This window comes from Piliocolobus tephrosceles, chromosome 16, assembly GCF_002776525.5.
Source record: "Piliocolobus tephrosceles isolate RC106 chromosome 16, ASM277652v3, whole genome shotgun sequence".
Lineage (NCBI taxonomy): Eukaryota > Metazoa > Chordata > Mammalia > Primates > Cercopithecidae > Piliocolobus > Piliocolobus tephrosceles.
The window spans coordinates 37711299-37725581 of NC_045449.1; the positions used below are offsets into that span (position 1 = coordinate 37711299).

The 14283-nt window shown below is 40.0% G+C and overlaps 1 protein-coding gene and 1 long non-coding RNA gene across 3 annotated transcripts in view; one reads left to right on the top strand and one right to left on the bottom strand.

The window, feature by feature from the left end:
• The window catches only part of LOC111537607, an 82009-nt gene that overhangs the window by 59927 nt on the left and 7799 nt on the right, over positions 1–14283 (top strand). The gene's annotated exons all lie outside the window — the stretch shown is intronic.
• The window catches only part of ANKFN1 (ankyrin repeat and fibronectin type III domain containing 1), a 374035-nt gene that overhangs the window by 44252 nt on the left and 315500 nt on the right, over positions 1–14283 (bottom strand). For both annotated transcript variants that reach the window (XM_026456748.1, XM_023204555.1), the window contains 2 exons: positions 12862–13077; positions 1378–1544 (listed from right to left, as the gene is read on the bottom strand). In XM_026456748.1, coding sequence (XP_026312533.1) covers positions 1378–1544; positions 12862–13077 — 383 coding nt within the window. The remainder of the gene's footprint in view (positions 1–1377; positions 1545–12861; positions 13078–14283) is intronic.

The following is a 14283-nucleotide window of genomic DNA, read 5'->3' on the forward strand; positions in this document are numbered from 1 at the left end:
TCCTCCTCCTCCTCCTCCTCCTCCTCCTCCTCCTCCTCCTCCTCCTCTTCCTCCTCCTATTTCCTCCATTGTCATCAAGCAATACTTAAGAAACCTAGTGAGACATTAGGGTTGATAAAGTCTTGCCACTTTAGGGATCACATTTTAAACGACCAAATTAGAGTCTCCTTTGGCTAAGCAAATCCATGAGTGTAACTGGAATCTAGTTTATACTCTTTGGGAGTATCTAGTTTATGCCCTTTGAGGTCTGAAGAATTCTGGATAATTTCTTTTTTTTTTTTTTTCTTGTCTATTCCTTCCTTTCCTTTTTTCTTTTCTTCTCTTTCTTTTTTTATGTTGAGCACAATTCAGTTCATTATAGCAGACTTTCAGAGGCCTGCTATGAGGGTTGTAAAGTTGAGCCAGATTACCAAGATTGGGCAACTTTCCCAAAGCTAACAGGGTAATTCACCAAATGCCAAACTGTAGAGCAAGTTTCCAGAAGCTCAGGCCTTGTTACTTCTTTTCTTCCATAGAGAATTATAAGGGTTGTAGAAAACACACAAGGTCCTCAGGCCAGAGGGTTAGAGTTAGGGAGAATGAGGGTGAGGAGATATTTTAAGATAGGGGGAATCATTGGCTCTATAAAACCCATTCCTATAGGCCATATATAAAAACAGAAAACAAAAAGAACATGACTGTTTTAGATTATACAGAAAATATCCTGGAAATAGCAATGTTGAAAGAAAAGGTCAGCTGTTCAGTAACCAACTGAACATCAGTGGTTGTACCATGAGTAATGCAGAGAGGAATGTGAAAGGACAGTATCCTCTTTAATGGGCTCACGCCTTCCACCAACCATCAGGCAAGCTCTCCTAATTCTAGCGTTAAAACTAAACTCTGGCCGGGCACGGTGGCTCACGCCTGTAATCCCAGCACGTTGGGAGGCTGAGGCGGGTGGATCACCTGAGGTCAGGAGTTCGAGACCAGCCTGACCAACATGGCGAAACCCCGTTTTTATTAAAAATACAAAATTAGCTGGACATGGTGGCACACACCTGTAATCCCAGCTACTTGGGAAGCTGAGGCAGGAGAATCATTTGAATCGGGGAGGCAGAGGTTGCAGCGAGCTGAGATTGTGCCATTGTACTCCAGCATGGGTAGCAAGAGTGAAACTCCATCTCAAACAACAACAACAACAACAAAACAAAACACAACAAAACAAACAAACAAAAAAACCCAAAACTAAGCTCTGCCCTGCTCCAGTGTGGCACCTGAGGACGCTTCACCGTAAAATCTGCACTGGGAAGTAACACTTCAGTTTCCTTCTGGAACATCAAGTTGGTCATTTGAGCCACTGTTTCATCACAAGGAAAATCTTAACTCCTGATCACTTACCTAGAAATGTTATTGTTTTCACGGATCTTTACGTGGCAGAGAATGTTGGGCAACTTTTGGGTAACGAGAACTTTGATTTGATCCACAGAGCTACAGAGCTTTAGGTAACCCAGATATAATCCAGGAGAGAGACGCTGATGACTCCTTTTGTGATAGGAGAGAACATCCTGTAGAGTAAAAAAAACAAAAAAAAAAAAAAGAGAGAAAAGAAAACACCTTGAAGGGCAATCTCAAAACCTTTTCCTTTCTAAGGCAGGCTGGTCATGGATGAAAGGAGCTGTCACTAAGTAATTAGGTGAGAAACCTCAGGTATACCATGAATGCTGGGGAAGTGGTGGCACAGCTACTGTTACCTTCAGGGGAATTCTCCTCTTGGCCAGTAATCAGTTTTTAATATATTCTATATGCTTATTTGCCTAAGATTTCTGTGCCAGCGTAGATGTGTGAGTTCTGTTTGGGAACAGGTGGTGGTGGAGGCAGCTAATAAAGAAAAATAAGAGTTGATAATTTCTGTCCTTGACGATTTTAATGTTTAGCTGTGAGAAAACAGATATTTGCAAGTGTAAAAGCTGACATAACAGTTATGGAAGCTTTGTAATTTCTGGATTGTTAAAATGGAAAAGTCGTTTAAGTAAAAGGATTTAAAACAGAATCCAAATTTTACAGTAAGTAGGTTCCTTACCTTGAAAATTAAAAAGGTACTGCCAAGAGGTTTATTGAATTTTATGTTAACATTTAAGTTGTAGCTATAATTACGCACTAATTCTGAGAATGAAGAAAGAGTGGTTCAACCACTGGTTCTTTTTTGACTTAATTTTTAAAACTAAATTGTATGATAGCTAAAATGCTACTACTTATATTTGACTTTTAAAATGTAACCATGAAGAAGATAATGTTTGTAAAAGTTATTTGAAGTCTTCACATTTTTTTTTCCTGGCATCTTTTACAAAATGTTGATATTCAAGTCACACTCTTATGAAATCCTTGTTCGTGTTATGTTTTGCAATCCTTAACTGGTCTACCACTTCTAGATTCTCAGTTGTCAGTGACTTTGCATGTTATTTGATTAGGTCTCTACATCATCAGCTTCACTGAATTCTGTATCTTTTGCAAGATTTTAAATTTTTCCCTGTAATGGATTTTCATTGAATTTGCATTATATTGTCACATCATAATATTCCAAAAGCGGCAGAGACTGAACAAAGCTGTTGATTCAATAGTAAGTGTCAACCAAGTTAAGTACAGGGATGTTTAAATGGAATCTTGTTTTTTTTTTTTTTTTTTTTTTTGAGACGGAGTCTCGCTCTGTTCCCCAGGCTGGAGTGCAGTGGCCGGATCTCAGCTCACTGCAAGCTCCGCCTCCCAGGTTTACACCATTCTCCTGCCTCAGCCTCCCGAGTAGCTGGGACTACAGGCGCCCACCACCTCGCCCGGCTAGTTTTTTGTATTTTTTAGTAGAGACGGGGTTTCACAGTGTTAGCCAGGATGGTCTCGATCTCCTGACCTCGTGATCCGCCCGTCTCGGCCTCCCAAAGTGCTGGGATTACAGGCTTGAGCCACCGCGCCCGGCCGGAATCTTGTTTTTTATGTGGTCAGTTCTCCAGTGATCTATTTGGGTTGTGACTTTTGATTCTCTATACAACTGCAGGGACTCAGATAATGAATAATTACAAGATTCAGATACCATCCCCCCATATCAGTAGGTACAACTTTTTACATTTAGGCAGTGGGGGTTGTGACACAAAGTTAGGAGTGGTGAATCAGGTAACTTATTAATATGTTTGGATTTGTGTCCCCACCCAAATCTCATGTTGAATTGGAGGAAGGGCCTGGTGGGAGGTAATTAGATCATGGGGGTGGATTTCCCTCTTGCTGTTCTCATGATAGTGAGTTCTTACAAGATCTGATGGTTTAAAAGTGTGTGGCACTTCCTGCCTCACTCTCTTTCTCCTGCTCTGCCATGGTAAGACATGCTTGCTTCCCCTTCACCTTCTGCCATAATTGTAAGTTTCCTGAAGCCTCTCAGGCATGCTTCCTGTTAAGTCTGCAGAGCTGTGATTCAATGAAACCTCTTCATAAATTATCCAGTCTCAAGTAGTTCTTTATAGCAATGTGAAAATGGACTAGTACACTTATTATAGGAGAAAGTTTCCTGTAGGTTAGAGCATATCCTGGTTTTCAAAAAAACAAGGGTTAAATAACTAAGAGAGTAAAGTTCAAGTGCCTTACCACAAAAAAATGATAAGTAAGTGAGGTGATGGATATGTTATAATTAGCTTGATTCAGTCATTCTACATTGTATACATATATCAAAACATCACTTTGTACCCCACAAATATATTCAAATATAATTTGTCAATTAAAAATAATACTAATGAAAATAAATATTTTTTTGAAAGGGTAAGGTAAAGGGAATCAACTCTACCATTAAATTCAGGGAAGGTGAGAAAACAAACATTGAAATGTCTATAGAATTCTATATGGAATGGAAAAGTATGGGATCTTCCTTGACCATCATACTCTGAAGGAGTGATCTTTCCTCTGTAGAATTAGCCATCTGCAACATTTAACAGATGTTATTATGTATTGTCTCCTCTGTCTCATCCTTTATCAAGCATATATTGAGTCCGTATAATGTGTCAGGTACCATGTGAGACATTGGGGTTTCAGGTGAATATGATGTCATCCCTACTTTTGAGGAGGTCAAAAAGGACAAGTAAACAGATGATCACAATATATTGAAATCAGTTTTATAATAGAGGCAATGTTGGCATACAGTAGAAGGAGTACTTATATTTTTCTTCTTTCATGTTATTTCCTTGAACTGGACTGTGAAATTAATGGTAAGGCTATGTTTTTCGTTGCTTTCTGTCCTTAGTACCCAGTACTTTTCTGTACTGTGAAATTATGGTAAGGCTATGTTTCTCATTGCTTTGTGTCCTTAGTATGCAGTGCTTTTCTGTATAAAATAGGTACACAACATGTGGAAAATTAGGCCAGATATCTTAAACAGAACATAAGGGAATAGTAGAAGAGGGATAGAATAAGAATGGTCACAACTGGGAGAAACATCTAATGAGCATGTACAGAAAAGCAAAATCTAAACAATTTTTAAAAAGATCACTTGGCCAAAAAAAAAAAAAAAAAAAAAAAACAGGCTAGAAAAAAATTTGATCTCATGATCAAGAAGGAATTCTTATTAGTATCAGGATGGATAAGGCTGAACTTTTTAATGTCTTCTATCCTGTCTCTTCAGCCTAGATCACAAGTAAGTAGTTCACTACAATAAATTCAGTCAAGGTAGAATTTGGGAAATGAACACTAATCAAAGGGAGAGAAATGATTAATGAGGGAAGGAAAAATGGAAGTATTCAAATCCATTGATTTGATGATATGCACCCTAGGGATACTTGCTAAACAAGCAGATGTGGCTACAGACTCACAGGTCATTATTTTTAAGAAGTCATGGAGAACTGAAGAAGTCCCTAAAGACCAGAAAAGGACAAATATGGCTGTCTTTGAAACAGGAAGGGGAGAAACATAGAATGACCCTAGTAATTAAAGACCGCCAACTTATTGATCTTTAGGAGAAATGAGAAAGAACCATCAAACAATCAATTTGCAGTCATCCAGGAAATCTGGAGACACTAAAGAGGAGTCAGCATGGTTCTGTGAAGAGCAAACCATACAGATTACCTTAATTTATTATAGCAATAGAACAGGATTCCAAGACCAGGGAGAAGTCTCCAGTGTAATCTGTTACACTGGATAACATGGGAAAAATAGAATCTGGACCACATTGCTTTTAACAAGCTGAATATCTGGGTGGGAGATTTGTAGATAATGGAGATGGTGAATAAATAGTACACATATTAACTGAGTGATGGTCCAGTAGGGATTGGTCCTATTGGTCCTGAGGACCAGTCTGTTCAGCTTATTTACTGACATTCTGGACAAAGAAATCAAGAATGTGTGCATCAAATTTGTGGGTCCCAAATTTGGTATGGTTTTGCCTTTCTGGAAAATAGTAATAAAGTTCTAAATGACCCTATGCATTGGAAAAATAAGCCTATGATAATTAGGGTTGAAACTTAATAAGAAAATGTGCTTGTAAAGACCTACACCCAAGATTACAAATATAGGATAGGTAAGAGTATCAGAGAAAAACATGTGGGGGTCAGAACTGAACACAAATAGAATGTGAGTTAGAAGTACACTGTGGTTATATAAAAACCAACAGCATTCTGGGATAAAGTAATTCACTCTTTCATTCAATTTTTTGAAAGACTATCATTGAGCATCTACTCTGTGTTTTCTTGCCTTTATGTAGTCACTTTTCCTTCTTTAAAATGTTTTGGAGCCTGAGAAATGTGTGGGAATGGAAAGAAGCTATCTCATCCACATAATCTATGATACGTTAGAAAGGCCATCTGTGTTTTTTTTTTTGTTGTTTGTTTTTTTGAGATGGAGTCTCACTCTGTTGCCTAGGCTGGAGTGCAGTGGCTTGATCTTCTGCCTCCTGGGTTCCAGTGATTCTCCTGCCTCAGCTTCCCAAGTAGCTGGGATTATAGGCATGCACCACCATGCCCACCTAATTTTGGTAGTTTTAGTAAAGACGGGGTTTCACCATGTTGCCCAGGTTGGTCTTGAACTCCTGACCTCAGGTGATCTACCCGCCTCAGCCTCCCAAAGTGCTGGGATTGTAGGTGTGAGCCACTGCACCCAGCCTAAAGAGGCCCTGGAACACCAAATTGAATGCCTGTGGTTCTACATATTACCTGATTTGACCTCTAATCTGCTTTTATAACCTCCATTTCCACTATAGCCCTTTTGTGTTCCTTATCTCTAGTCAAAATGGATTGTTTTTTCCTTTCCCCATACATGCCCTAATCTCTCTGTTCTGATTATTTGTTGTTTCACAAATTCACTCATTCTACCAACTTTTACTGAGCACTACTATGTATCAGTCATTGTGGCTAGGATATTGATGATACCGAGATGAATAAAACACGATCCTTCCCTTCATGGAACTCACATTTCAGTGTGAGAGAATTATGTAAGCAAGTTTTTCTCACCCAACATCATAGAGGCCATAAGAAGCTGTGGAAGGTCCATTGTGGGCCTAAGGGAGGGTGAAAGCCACTCTTCCAGTTTCTGCCTCAGTTCTTTATCATGCTTTCAATTTAATTTAATTCCATCTATTTAATTTCTTCCTTCTCTCCTTCTTTTTGTTCTTTCTCTCTCTTTCTTTTTTTCCATCTGGTTAACTTAACTACCCTCATGGCTCAGCCAAATGCCACCTTTTCTGCAATGCCTTCCCTGTTATTTTCAGGCAGAATTAATAGCTGCTTTGTCTGTGTTCCCCATAGTACACCGTTTGTACTGCTATCAGGCTCTAGTTTAATTCTGTCTTGTATTACCTTGATTTGTTTACAAAACTGTCTGTCTTCCTTTGACTGAACTCCTTGAGAGTAGGGACCTTGACTTATTCATTTGTTTTTTTCTGTAGCACCTAGAAGAGTGCCTGGCACCTAGTTGACACTGAAAAAAATATTCATTAAATGTGAAGCGAGAAGACCAGAGGAAGTGGGGTCTGGGGCTTGTCTTTCAGGAGAAAATATGCTGTCCTTGCACAGTGACTAGGAAGGGTATATCCACCTTCTCGTCATTGATCAGAGATCCTGAGAGCTTGTTAGAGGAACAATAGGTAGTTACTTTTTCAATAACTACAGCACTTTTATTTTTTTGGATGGAGTATGAAAGCTCAACCATCCACGATGGTAGAGGTGACAAAATGGTGGCTAGTGGTCTTTGTAGGACCAAGATTATATGGACTGCAAATAATTTAATTTTCTGAATTATTTTCTAACTTATAAAAATAAAAAGACTTTACCAAAATTTTTGACTTTCAACTTATCTTCAAAAAACTGAAAAATTTCAAGCCTGGGACCACATTCTTCCATTGTAATTAGCTGAGGCTGAATCAGAGCTGCTCTCTTTAAAGGGGACAAGATTAATGCAGTCTTTACTTACACTTGTTTCTTTTTATTTTAATTGAGCTATAATTCATATACCATAAAATTCACCCTCTTCAAGTGTATAATTCAGTGGTTTTAGCATATTCACATAGTTGTGCAACTATCACCCAGTGTCTAATGCCAGACCATTTTCATCACTTTAGAAAGAAACCACACATTCATTAGCTGTCATTCCCCTATCTCTTCCCCTGCTGTTCCTGAAACCACTAATCTACTTTCTGTCTGTATGGTTTTGCCTATTCTGGGCATAGCATATAAGTGGAATCATACAACATTTAGCATTTTGTGTCTGGCTTCTTTCACTCGGCATTACATTTTCAAGGTTCAGCCATGTCGTAGCATGGATCATATGTTATTCATTTTAATGGCTGAATAGTATTCCATTATATGGATATACCACATTTTGTTTACCTATTCGTCTGTTGTTTGGCATCTAGTTTACTTCTACTGTTTAGCTATTGTGAATAATGCTTCTATGAACATTGGTGAACAAGTTTTTACTTGAACCCAATTGTTTCCTAAGTCCAGCCCAATTGCCTCATTTCCAGCAAATTTTCTGATTCCTGTAGCTTTTGATCTTTGTGTTTGGAGCTGCTTAGGAGTAGAAAGAGTAGGAATGTGCTGGAAAAAAAGCAGAAAAAGCAAGAAGAGGTCCTGGGCACCTAGGGTGTAAGAAGAAGAGACTGAATACCTAGAGGTGACAAGGAATGCCTAAGGAGAAGAAAAGGAAAACAGGGATGAGAAGGAACAGAAGACACACTTCACCACAGCTTCCCTAGGATCACAAAGGATGCAGAGAAAAGGAGGGGGAAGGGGTGTATAGCAGCATGATGGAAGGGAAAGCCATCAGCCTAGGAGTCAGAAGTTGTGGGTTTGGTCCCTCTTTTGGCTGATATGACCTTGACAAGGTACTTCCTTGAAATTCATGGCTTCTTATGCAAACTGGACACAAAATGACTCACTCATCCTCACTGGGTTTGCAGGAGGATCAAATTATATCATAGAAGTGACAAAGTGTTAGAAAGTTGAATATATAGTACACATGTGAGAGATTAAGCTTCAGGAAAAAGCTTGCATGTGAGGCTTCCAAGAACTAAAGTGATCCCTGAAGAGAATGGTCGGAGAAACTTAGCATCTGAGAGGGGCCTTTCTGTTGGAAATACTCTCATTGCCGATTAGTTTGCTCATAGGGACTCTTGTCCACAATAACTCTTTTCCTTCCCAGGCAAGGGTGAGGAGGATTTTTTTGCTCTTTCACAGATAAATGAGAGAGGCCTGTTTTGAAGGCCTAGGATTTGAGAAGGTCAGGAATTTGAGGGAGCTGGACACTGGAGTTTCCCTGGGTTCCTAGGGATTCATAGATTTTAACAAAATCTGGGCCCAGATTTTGTTAAAGCCCTTACCTGTTTTGAAAACCCCATCGTGGATCATTAGTTTTATACAGCTTTTCCTTAGTTGTGATGGAAAGGTAGAAAACGTGATAAAATGCCCCACGAGATGATTAGGCCATTACCAGAGGTCTCCGTGGACTGGGTGTGTCTTGAGGGCAGCCTAGCATTGCTTGAAATTTTCTGAGACATGAATGGTGATTATTGTTAATAAAAAGTCAAGAAACAACAGATGCTGGCAAGGCTGCAGGGAAATAGGAAAGCTTTTACAGTGTTGATGGAAATGTAAATTAGTCCAATAATGTGGCAGATGGTGTGGCGATTCCTCAAAGACCTAGAGTCAGAAATACTATCTTACCCAGCAATCCCATTACTGGGCATATACCCAAAAGAATATAAATCATTTTATTATAAAGACACATGCACACATATGTTCACTGCAGCACTATTTACCATTACAAAGACATGGAATCAAGTCAAATGTCCATCAATGAAAGACTGGATAAAGAAATGTGGTGCATATACACCATGGAATACTATGCAGCCATAAAAAGAAACGAGATCATGTCCTTTGCAGGGACATGGATGGAGCTGGAAGCCGTTATCCTCAGCAAACTAATGCAGGAACAGAAAACCAAATACTATGTGTTCTCACTTATAAGTGGGAGCTGAACAATGAGAACACATGGGTACAGGGAGGGGAACAACCCACACTGGGGCCTGTTGGTAGGGACAAGGAGAGGGAGAGCATCATGGCATCAGGAAAAATAGCTAACTTATGCTGGGCTTAATATCTAGGTGATGGATTGATAGGTGCAGCAGATCACAATGGCACACCTTGCAACAAACTAGCATATCCTGTACTTGTACCCTGGAACTTAAAATTAAATTAAAACAAAAATGAAAAAAAAATTTCTGAGACTTAATAAAACTCACTAATATTTATTGAGCACTATTTTGTGCTACTCTTTTAATCATTTATGTACTAACTCACTTATTTTCATTAGAACCCTATGAAGTAGGTTTTTATGCAGAGGAGGAAATGTGAGGGATGAGAAGTTAAATAATGCCCTGGACACATAACCAGAAAGGGTGGAGTGGGTATCACACCCAGTCATCCCGATTTCAAAGCGGTGCACAGAATGTGATGTGATGTAGCAGAAATAAGCCCAGGCTTCCAAGGAGAAGGCCTGGTGGTCATCACTCCACTACCCCTGAGAAAAGAGAGTGGTCTGTGGCCTGTTATTGTGGGAATTGCCAGTCTGCTTTGGGTACCACCAAGACCTATCTCTCCCTTTATGTTGAATTGGTGGGGCCAACTCCTGACATAATTAAATCTTAAGTCTAGGAGGGATTGGATACTATCCCTCGTAGTTTTATTTCCCATTTCCTCTCTAGTGTGAGACTTGTATGGGAAGGAGGGGAGAGAGAAGAAGTAGGGGAAGGAGAAGTGAGGGGCGGGGGGTGGGGGGGAATGACATCAGGTGGGAATGTGCCAGTCAGCGGGGGTAAATTTTCCACTTGGATCTATGTGGAAACCCGATCCTGCCTCTATTTTTGGTTTCCTTCTCTAACAACCTTTCACCAGATTGGAATTTTTCTGCACCTGTAACACATTTTTAATGTAATAAGTCTAGGAGAAACCAGGTATTATATCATGCTGAGGCCTGTGCTGTGTTTCTAGGAGCAAAGGTAGCCCAGACCCTAGTTTATCCCTACAGGGGATTAGTGTATTAGTCACCCTGTAAAAGCTCAATTTATTATGATTTTTTAAATGTTTCTTTTAGCACTTGCTTATAAAAGGTGAAGAGGGGAGCCTCAAATGTGTCTGTGTTCCCTGCCCCCACCTGCTTCACACAAGCCCATACTCTCTGTCAATTCCCTGAGAACCCAGATTCCACAAAATTAAATCCAGAGGTATTGGCTTTGACCAATTAGCTTACCTTTGCTGCACTGGCCTTTGTCCTGGTTTGGGCCAGTGTGAGTAATGAAAAAATGAGATTATTGTACTTGCCACCCCTTGGCAGGGAATGAAAGTAACTTAGAAACTAAGTTAGCTGTTTAGGGTGACCACAAATGGCTCCTGGTATGGAAGCTCAGATTTGGGTTGTTTCTGTGCAACTAGGTCCTTCCTTCTCCCTTACTCCAGGTTGGCTATCTGTGGGTATGCCACTGCTTGTGTGGGCCTCAGTGTAGATGTTTCTGACAGCTTTTCTACCTAACCGAAGTGTCCTATACAATTCATTCCTATCACCTGGTTAAAAAAAACAAAATACAAAAAACAAAAACAAGGAAAGAAAGCAAGCAAGAAACAGTTTGAAGCCCATGTTCACAAAAAAGGTGTGAGGCCGAGAGAACGTGCTGGACTCAGGAGCATACATGGGTTGGTGTCCCAATTCCACCATCCAGGCCAACGGCTGCATGCAAGCTACCTGGATTTTGAATTTTGGTGGATATTCAGTATTCAAGTAAGTCTTTTATCCTTTATTTCATCTCCTGTCCCCCACTCACTAAAATCCTGACTTCTACTTCAGAATGTGATATAATGTAGCAGAAAGAAGCCTGCTTCCAATCCGAAGATAGAACTGAAGCCTCAGCTTTGCCATTTTCTAGCTGTGTGCCAAGGGACAAAATCAAGTTTTGTGGAGACGCAAGTGGATATAGTTTCCGGTGTGTTTTTTAAGGAAAACAACAGAAAGTCATGAATGCAAAATTGCTATGATCCCTGAGAGGACCTGGAAAGGGCTTGTACAAGTGAAGGCTGAAGGACATCAAAGCTTCATTAGCTTCACTAAATTGCCTCTGTGTGTAGCCCTATGTCATTCAACCTCTTTGAGGTCTAGTTCTGTTCTTTTCTTTTCTTTTCTTTTCTCTCTCTCTCTCAACCTCCCTCCCTCCCTCTTTCTATTCTTTTCTTTTCTTTTTTAGATGGAATCTCACTCTGTCACCCAGGCTGGAGTGCAGTAGTGTAATCTTGGCTCACTGCAACCTCTGCCTCCCAGGTTCAAGCAATTCTGCCTTGGCCTCCTGAGTAGCTGGGATTACAGGCAGCTGCCATCATAACTGGCTAATTATTATATTTGTAGTAGAGATGGGGTTTCACCATGTTGGCCAGGCTGGTCTTGAACCCCTTGACCTCAGGTGACCTGCCTGCCTTGGCCTCCCAAAGTGCTAGAATTACAGGTGTGAGCCACTGTGCCCGGCCTCTAGTTATTTCATTCCTAAAATGGACTTAATCATGCCTGTCTGTCCCAAGGGAGTATTGTAAGGAATATGCAGGAGTAAATATGTGTGAGGGTGTTTTTGTACATACACACGCATGTACACACACACACAAATACACACACATACACATATATATAATTTAGAAATGTATTATTATTACAGTTCGTTCAGATATTGGTTTAATGTTTTGATTACACTATCTAGAGTTTCCCTATCCCCTACTCAATTATTTGTCTCAATGTTTCTTTACTTTTTCTTTTCTTTTCTTTTCTTTTCTTTTTTTTTTGAGATGGAGTCTTACTCTGTTGCCCAGGCTAGAGGGCAGTGGCATGATCTTGGCTTACTGCAACCCACCTCCCAGGTTCACGTGATTCTCCTGCCTCAGCCTCCCAAGTAGCTGAGATTATAAGCATGCACCAACATACCCAGCTTTTTTTTTTTTTTTTTTTTTTTGTATTTTTAGTAGAGATGGGGTTTCACCATGTTGGCCAGGCTGGTCTTGAACTACTGACCTCAGGTGATCCATGCACCTCGGTCCCAAAGTGTTGGGATTACAGTCATGAGCCACTGCGCCTGGCCTCAATGTTTCTTTTTGGCTCATTGGCCAGGGCATGAAAATGCTTTATTGGGTGCCCACGATTTGTATTGCCGAATGAATTCCAGATCTAGAGAGTGATAAATAAAAAATAAGCTGCATTTGCGACAACATGTCTCTGGACCCTCTCCACTCCATCATTACATATGTAAATGGCTCTTGCTATATTTCACTAGACCTTCAATAATTGTGTTTGGAACCTTAAATGTACCAGGGAATTAAGAAAAAAACTACGTACCTGGATGGTTATCAGTAAAATGTCTAACGCTGTTGGCTCCTCAGGTGTTGATAGAGACTTTCTCTGGCTTTGCAGCTTTGAGATCTGCATCCATTTGCCATTAAAAAATGAATAAAGCATCTCCACCTCCCTGATGGTGACTATGAGTATGTTTCCATGTCGATCTTTAATGGGTTCATAGTAAACTCTTCCCAAGTTGTGTGTCCCAAGTAAATTCTGGAAACAAATGGATTACTGGTAGCATAGAGGGTGTTATGCTAACAAAGTAGCACAACAGCAACAAAAGACACTGTGAATAATTATCTGATTGCTGATAAGCTGTTTGCTCTCTCTCTCTCTTTTTTTTTGGCACTTAAACCTAGAATATATGGCATCATAGAAATGTACTTCACAGAAGCTCAAAGAAAATGTCTTTACAAAGACATTTGTAAAGATTGCAGAGCCTGCAAAGATTACAGCAAGACACACAAAAATTATGTTTTTTTTAAAAAAGCAAATTCAGTATCTGTAAATATTTCTTACCCACATAGACACACCAGTACATAAACCTCAGTTACCAGCACTTGAAGAGAATCCCAGATGTTTTAAAGAAAAATGTCTGATATTTAAAGTATGCTTCTGTGGAGTTCTCAAGAGATCTGCAGCAAGCTGGTATGAGGTGGGGTTGTTTAAAATGAAGAAGTGAATTGACAATGTAGCACATTGTACAGGTCCCCAAATGACTGCACATTCCCTTCAAGATACTTTAATTGGGAAAGTGGCCTGGTTTGACTTATCTGTATTTCAGGGGCTTCTGTTTATTTAAAAACCTGTTAAAATTGCTTATAAACTGGGTCACCTGAGGCAGACAATACTTTTAGGAAGGTAGGAAGGGAAAGATGCCACACACTCAATGTGGAGGGGCTCAGGTTATTCCTAAAATAAACAGGAGTTTTACAAATATGCAGGGTTTGAAGATTTCTAACGTAGAACACTGGATGAATAGGATAAAATCCCCTGTTGCTTTAAATATCTATGATTTCTAAACATTATAAATCATCTTAGAGCTCCTAGTTGTTACTTTTGTGAGCTCACATAAGTGGTGGTGAGATGCCCTGTTAGCATGAATACAGAAATAGAACTGGGATTTGTAAAACTGACAAGGACGACCTAAACATGAATGAGCCAGGAAGTCAATATCTACATCTATGAAAACTCTGCAATTTTCCCTCACAGGTAGGGACTGCGTCTGAAACCTTATCTTCTTCCTCACAAAGACCAGACATAGGGCAAATAAGGAATTTCTTTTTTTTTTTTTTTTGAGACGGAGTCTCGCTCTGTCACCCGGGCTGGAGTGCAGTGGCTGGTTCTCAGCTCACTGCAAGCTCCGCCTCCCGGGTTTACGCCATTCTCCTGCCTCAGCCTCCAAGTAGCTGGGACTAC